This window comes from Sinocyclocheilus rhinocerous, unplaced genomic scaffold (assembly GCF_001515625.1).
Source record: "Sinocyclocheilus rhinocerous isolate Xijiao unplaced genomic scaffold, SAMN03320098_v1.1 scaffold906, whole genome shotgun sequence".
Taxonomy (NCBI): Eukaryota; Metazoa; Chordata; class Actinopteri; order Cypriniformes; family Cyprinidae; genus Sinocyclocheilus; species Sinocyclocheilus rhinocerous.
The window spans coordinates 20,880-28,714 of NW_015661857.1; the positions used below are offsets into that span (position 1 = coordinate 20,880).

At 35.0% G+C, this 7,835-nt stretch overlaps 1 protein-coding gene across 2 annotated transcripts in view; it reads right to left on the reverse strand.

Moving 5' to 3' along the window:
* The window catches only part of LOC107726528 (methylmalonyl-CoA mutase, mitochondrial-like), a 31,252-nt gene that overhangs the window by 20,873 nt on the left and 2,544 nt on the right, over positions 1-7,835 (reverse strand). For both annotated transcript variants that reach the window (XM_016536150.1, XM_016536151.1), the window contains exons 3-7: positions 6,999-7,366; positions 6,511-6,668; positions 3,970-4,141; positions 2,350-2,598; positions 1,091-1,202 (exon numbers count right to left, since the gene is read on the reverse strand). In XM_016536150.1, coding sequence (XP_016391636.1) covers positions 1,091-1,202; positions 2,350-2,598; positions 3,970-4,141; positions 6,511-6,668; positions 6,999-7,366 — 1,059 coding nt within the window. The remainder of the gene's footprint in view (positions 1-1,090; positions 1,203-2,349; positions 2,599-3,969; positions 4,142-6,510; positions 6,669-6,998; positions 7,367-7,835) is intronic.

Here is a 7,835-nt window from a genome sequence, read left to right on the forward strand (position 1 = left end):
TAAGAGACTTCTTTAAAAAACATTACAAGTCTTACTGATCCCAAACTTTTGAATGGTAGTGTATATATGTGTGTGAGTGTGTGTGTGTGTGATAAGTTCAGTTTCCATCACTTCTTTTCAATTTTCAATTTCCCTGTAATTTGGTATGTATTTCTATGTTGGTCCCTCACTTGACAGGTTGACAGGCTGAATTCTTTCCAGGCAATTGTGTTCCAATGCATTTTCAGAAATCGAATCAAACTGACAAGACTGATAACAAGTCACATTACTTTCGAGACAGGTTGTAATACTGCTCCTGACTTCAAAATGAACAGATGCCACCCTAAAACACACCCTACATTCAAAAGCCTCTCCAAAGGTTGCTGATATTCCATGGAAAGCTCGTCAGTGCTTCTATCAAAGAGAGTACAGAGGACATGTGGTCTGGCTCAGAAAAGCCTCAGTTTTCGCTTGACTGATTGATTGATGTCTCCACAGCAGGCGAGAGGACTGTTATGTGACTCTGCCTCAACATGCACTCACCTGAGAACAGCTCCTTATTTATTTATACCTAAAGAAGAGGAGAAGTCACCTCAACAACCTCTCTGTAAATCCCAGGACCCTTACAGTTTGAGTACCTCCATTCAGATTCAATCATCAGATGCATCAATCACTCCATGTAACTGTTACAATGTCATTGCTAACCTAGCTTACTGTAAGGATTGGTGCTTTGCTCAAGCAGAGACAGTATAAGGAGGAAGAGATATGCCTCTTTAAAAAAAAAAATATTTAAAAGAGTTAACTGTCTTTTTGACAGAGGCTGCATTTACTCTAGAATGCACATGTCGTGAAAGTTTTAGGCCAAGGCTTTTTCCATTCAAGTAGATTGAAGCGTAAGCGCAACTTGTATGTCAATTGCCTATTCAAGCAAACGCAACCCTCTCATGTGAGTTTATACGTGTTTTTTTTTATGCATGTGACTAGTCTAGACCACTTCCATTAGTCATGGAGGTTTCTGAAGTCGCACTTTAGTTAAATGGGACATTAGTCACATGTCCTGGCCTGTAATCATGTATTCAGGCATGTGTATATGAGAGTTTTGCTATGGTACCTGAATCAATGCGCGCTTGTCTGCGAGCGGCACATTCCTCGATGCGCAGTTTGGGAATCCCCTCGGCCACAGCGCGAGCCATACCTCCCATTTCCTCAATCTCAGTGATGAACTAAACAAGTCACAAAGAGAACAGAACTCAGGTAAACACACACAAATATCACAGATATTTCTAGCCACTAAGAAACAAATCCGAGTGCGTCGGACTAGGACTATCAAGGCTTATTTTATGCAGCTACTTATTTTTATAAATCGAAGAATTATTTTTATTTTATGACAGATAACTGATATGGCCGTCATTCAATTAAGAATAAGAATAATATTAAATAGCATTAATTTATAATTTAGCATTAACTAATGAATTATTTGAATTTATGCAATAATAATAACATTTATACAATTTAAAAAAAGAAGTATTATTTAATAAAATGTATTAAGTCAAGTCACATTTATTTATATAGTGCTTAGAATACAATGCAGATTGTTTTAAAGCATAATAAAAGAGTAATAAACAGGAAAATAACAAATGTTAATGTTGCAAAATTCACTAATCACGAAACAAATTCAATTTCAGATGTAAAGCAGTTCTGCAGATTTAATTAAAACTGTATTAATAAAACAATAAAACAGATGAATTATTAATATGTACTTCTGTCATCATTATAATTAAAAGTATCAATTATTTTATTATCATTATTATTTAATGTGTATTATGTAATATTTAACATGCATGTATAATAATTATAAAATTTATAATAATAATAATTTTACTCTATATTGGCCATATCAGCCATCCACCAAATGTATTATTTATTTTAATTATTATTTCATATTATTAATTATAGCAATTATATAGTAATAATATTCTTATAACAGTATAGATTGGCTATATCAGATATCAGCCATAACATAAAAATATGTATCAGCCAAAATTTCCACAGTCTGTGTGTGTTGTCATTAATCATTTCATTATGTGCTTTTAAGACATATCAAGTGTTTAATTATAGATCTATAATCAAGCGTTATGTAGAAATGTGAGGGGGACAAATTCATTAACAGATTTTAATTACATTTCATTTTGCACACAAAACTAGAAACCCACAGATATATATCTGTAAGTTAGAGAAGGTTTATAGCGAGTGGTTCTCTATAGCACGAACCTTGAGAATTTCATTTTGCACACAAAACTAGAAACCCACAGATATATATATCTGTAAGTTAGAGAAGGTTTATAACGAGTGGTTCTCTATAGCACGAACCTTGAGCGCGGAGTTGTACACGTCTTCGGTGAGGGCCTCCATCATGTAGGACCCACCCCAGGGGTCAGCCACCTTCGGGATGCCCGACTCCTCCTGGATAATGATCTGTGTATTGCGGGCGATGCGGGCGCTCTTGACGGTGGGCAGACCCAGAGCTTCGTCAAAAGAGTTTGTGTGCAGAGACTGTGTGCCGCCAAATACTGCAGCCATGGCCTCGATCACGGTACGGATCACATTGTTGTAAGGGTCCTGCAGGGCAGATGAGGTACATTTAATCAGAACATAATTTGTTTAAAATACAGAAGCATTTTAGAGAAATGATATTTCACTGTGGATGTGGTTACCCAGCATGATATCACAGAAATTTAAAGGGTTAGTTCACCCAAAAATGAAAATTCTGTCATTAATTACTCACCCTTGTGTTGTTCCAAACCCGTAAGACCTTCGTTCATCTTCGGAACACAATTTAAGATATTTTTGATGAAATCTGAGGGCTCTCTGACCCTCCCATAGACAGCAAGGTAACTACCACGTTCAAGGTCCAGAAAAGTACCAAGATGATCGACAAAGTAGTCCGTGTGACATCAGTGGTTCAACTGTAAAGTTACGAAGCTACGAGAATACTTTTTTGCGCAAAGAAAACTAAAATAACTACTTTTTTCCACATTTTTACTGCGTCACTTGTGGACGCGCGTTCACGACAGTATCATGACGCGAGCGTGTGGCGGCACTGACCCAGATCTGGTGGTGAAATAATCCTTTGACATGGTTAAAAATAATGAATGTTTCCTGTCGCCGATTACGATTACGTTTCCCTCCAGTGGGCGTGGTTCTCAGAGTAATGTGACACGTTCGCGCTCTACTTTTGTGTCCTTAAACGCTCATTTTTTTGGTCGACAGCTTATAAAAACGTAGTTCTGGGTTTTTTAGCTTGTTTACTGTACACCTTGTCACATAGCAGCTTTTAGATATTATGTTTTTTGTTATAAGTCAGAAATGACAAGGAGGCAGCTTCCCACAATACAAAGTCAATGGGAAACTTTGTATATATATTCTGAAGGTATACTGAGGGTTTGGTGAGAAACAAACCGAAATGGCAAGTTATTATATTTTATGAAAATCTTGCGTTGCAGTCCTATGTGCAAGTGCGCAGCAGCTCGCCGCACACAAGTGCATATCCTTTTGAGATATCAATTTTAATAAAACACAAGACTACATTATAAAACTCTAACAGTAGGCTATTTAATATCTGTTGTTCTCTATTATTCTGCGGTGATACTGCGGAAGAACTGATGACGGCACGGTTTGATCTTCGTTTAATTCCAGCCCACGTGTAGAAATCGAATATTCAAGCTGTTTATTCATTTTTCTACCCCTGAACGAAAAACAAAAATTTAAGCTGAATTCTCGTTTTTCTTTTTTAAAAAAACGAAAAAGGAGCCGTTTTCTAATTTTTTTACTTTCAATATTAAATAAAAAAACGAATGAACGAATAATACATGGATTTGCATGCAACAGTTTTACACTTTATTGCACCACAGCTGGTTTAATTTGACAAAAAAGCAGGCATGAACAGTTAAGAGTTCAGCAGGCGGTTCTGGAGCTGTGAATGAATGTTACCTGCTCAGTGAGGGACCATCCTGATGTCTGACAGTGAGTTCTCAGTAGGAGGGATTTGGAGTTCTTGGGTTGGAACTTCTCTTTGATAAATGACGCCCACAATCGCCGTGCTGCCCTCAGCTTCGCTATTTCCATATAAAAATTCATGCCTATCCCCCAGAAGAATGACAACCTAAAAAGAGATCATGCATAATAATCACTCTTCATGTCTTCATACTGTATATGAAACCTATAGAAAACCAAATATATCAACTGTTATTCTAAATTATTATTCGAATTATCATTATTATATTTAAAATTTATTATTAATATAAAAATAATTTAAATAATTAGAAACAATGTATTCATTCTCTAAAGAGTTTGGACTCCACCAATCCACAGTCAGACAGATTGTGTACAAAAAAAGGAAATTCAAGACCACTGGTTCCCTCCCCAGGAGTGGTCGACCGACAAAGATCCCTCCACCCCGTGGACAAGCCAGAGGGCTACTGGAGAAATGTTTTGTGGACGGATGAGACCACAACAGAACTTTTTGGTTTAAATGAGAAACGTTATGTTTGGAGAAAGAAAACACTACATTCCAGCATAAGAACCTTATCCCATCTGTAAAACACAGTGATAGTATTATGGTTTGGGCCTGTTTTGCTGCATCTGGGCCAGGACGGCTTGCCATCATTGATGGAACAATGAATTCTGAATTATACCAGCAAATTCTGAAGGAAAATGTCAGGGCATCTGTCCGAGAACTGAATCTCAAGAGAAAGTGGGTCATGCAGCAAGACAACGATCCCAAGCACACAAGTCGTTCTACCAAAGACTGGTTAAAGAAGAACAAAGTTAATGTTTTGGAATGTCTGAGTCAAAGTCTGGACCTTAATCCAATTGAAATTTTGTGGAAGGAGCTAAAGCAAGCAGTTCATATGAGGAAACCCACCATCACCACAGAGTTGATGTGGTTTTGTACTGAGGAATGAGCTAAAATTCCTACAAGCCGTTGTGCAGGACTGATCAGCAGTTACAAGAAACGTTTAAGGAGTGGTCGACCGACAAAGATCCCTCCGAAAGCAAGACGTGTAATAGTCTGCAATACTATTATATTAATAGGTTGCAAAGGACCCCAGGGTAACTTCTAAGCAACTAAAGGCCTCTCTCACATTGGCTAATGTTAATGTTTATGAGCCCATCATCAGGAGAACACGGAACAACCATAGTGGGCATGGCAGAGTTGCAAGGAGAAAGCCCCTGCTCTCCAAAAAGAACATTGCTGCCCATCTGCAGTTTGCTAAAGATCCCGTGGACAAGCCAGAGGGCTACTGGAGAAATGTTTTGTGGACGAAATTTTGTGGAAGGACCTAAAGCAAGCAGTTCATATGAGGAAACCCACCAACATCACAGAGTTGATGTGGTTTTGTACTGAGGAATGAGCTAAAATTCCTACAAGCCGTTGTGCAGGACTGATCAGCAGTTACAAGAAACGTTTAGCTGCAGTTATTGCTGCAAAAGGGGGTCACACCAGATACTGAATGCAAAGATTCACATACTTTTGCCACTCACAAATATTTAACCCTGGATCATTTTTCTCAATAAATAAATGGCAAAGTATATATTTTTGTCTCCTTTGTTTGATTGGGTTCTCTTTGTCTACTTTTAGGGCTTGTGTGAAAATCTGATGATGTTTTGGGTCATATTTATGCAGAAATATTGAAAATTTCATAAGGGTTTCACAAACTTTCAAGCAGCACTGTATGTAATAGTAGTAATATAAATAAATAATATTATTAATAATAACAATAATATTTATTACATTCAGTACATTTTAATACGCATTTTTATATTATTAGCAGTAGTAGTAGTAGTAGTGGTGGTGCAATAATAATATTTTATTCTACATATTATTATCATCTATAAATATGTAGAGTGTAAGATTATCATACATTAATTAATATAATAATTATCATCTATTAATAAATAAGCATTAAATAAGAATTAAAGAAATAATGTACTCTTATTTAGTATTAGTAGCAATAAGATTAATCATAATAACAACAGTTATACAATCAAAACTATTTAATATAATTTTTATTTTAAAAAATGAATACAATAAAAATAAAATAGATGAATTATTAAAATGCTTTTCTATTATTAGTAGTAGTAGTAGTATTCATTATTTATCAAATATGATTATAATTATTGCTTAATGTGTATTGTGTAATAATATATAATTTAACATGTATTCATTCTTATTATTGTTTGTTATTATTAATAATATTAATAATTTAAATATTATTTAATTATTTAATATATTATTACATTGCTAATTACGTTAGCAAAAATGTAGTCATTCAAACATGTATTAATGAAATTATTCAAATATATTCATATTAATAATAATTATTATTATTATTATTAATTATTTAATCATCATAATTATTGCCACAAACCATTACCATGCATTATTATTATTATTATTATTATTAAGAAGAATATGGAATTGACAAAGTAAAGAGATAAAAAGAAATGTCACTGAATTTTCAAGCTAACCTGGGAGCGAACTCATCGATGGTGAGTCCAGCCTTCAGTCCGGTCCTGCAGTACTCCAGTCCATTGGCAATAGTGTAAGCCAACTCCAGTATGGCATCAGCACCAGCTTCCTGTATGTGGTATCCACTGATGGAAATAGAATTAAACTTGGGCATATTCTATAAGGGAAAAAAAACAATGTGTAGAGGTCAGATACCGTCTGAATATTGAATCAACAAAAATGGTCAAAACTACAAGGCTGTGAAAAGCACATATGCAAGGATGATGAATACTCTATTAATATAAGTCACGGGAAGATTAAAAACATTTTGTCTTAATCTTCTTAAAAGGTATGTTTATAAAAAAGTAGGTTTTAAAGTTCATAGAAAAAAAGAAGCAATTAAAAATAAAAAGTAGTTTGAAGAATTTTTAATAGCACTGTAATAGTACTATAAAAACAACGGACAGTAGACTGAATTACATATAAAGTCATGTCACTCAAGCCGTACCTTTGAGGTGTAGGCGAAGATATCGGCGATGGCGTGCATTGATGGCTCTGGAGGGAAAATGTAGGTGTTTCGCACCATGAACTCTTTGAGGATGTCGTTCTGGATGGTGCCTGTCAGCTTCTCCTTGGCCACACCTTGCTCATCTCCGGTCACGATGAACATGGCTAGAATGGGAATGACAGCTCCATTCATTGTCATGGATACCGACATCTTCTCCAGCGGGATGCCGTCGAACAGCAGTTTGGTGTCCTCTACGGTGTCGATAGCTACACCTGCCATTCCCACATCCCCATGAACTCTGGGATTATCCGAGTCGTAACCTCTGTGCGTCGCAAGGTCAAAGGCCACAGAAAGGCCCTGCTGGCCCGCTGCGAGGGAAAAAAACTTTTTATATGACTTATACCAAAGATTCCCAAACATTTTTGTCAGCCCTTTGACCTAAATATTTCTTAGAAGTCCCTCTGAGATTTTAAGTTAATATTGCAATAATTCAACAGCACATTCATGGTTCTTCAAGGTCACATGGCATGCAAATAAACAATATTTATATAACAAAACAAAGCTTCATTTTAATATTATAACATTTTTTGAAATCTTAATCTTCTTAAATGTATTTATTTTGCATTATATAAAATAATGTTAATAAGTGTTTTATTTTATATTATCTATCAATATAAATTACTGGAAGACTGAAAACATTTAGTCTTAATCTTAAAAGTATTTATTTTAAATTATAAAAATATATTTATATAAATATTTATAAAATAATTGTAATAAATGTTCATACAATATAAAATAATATATCTTTTTTAGATATATTTGTAGATATTTTAAATA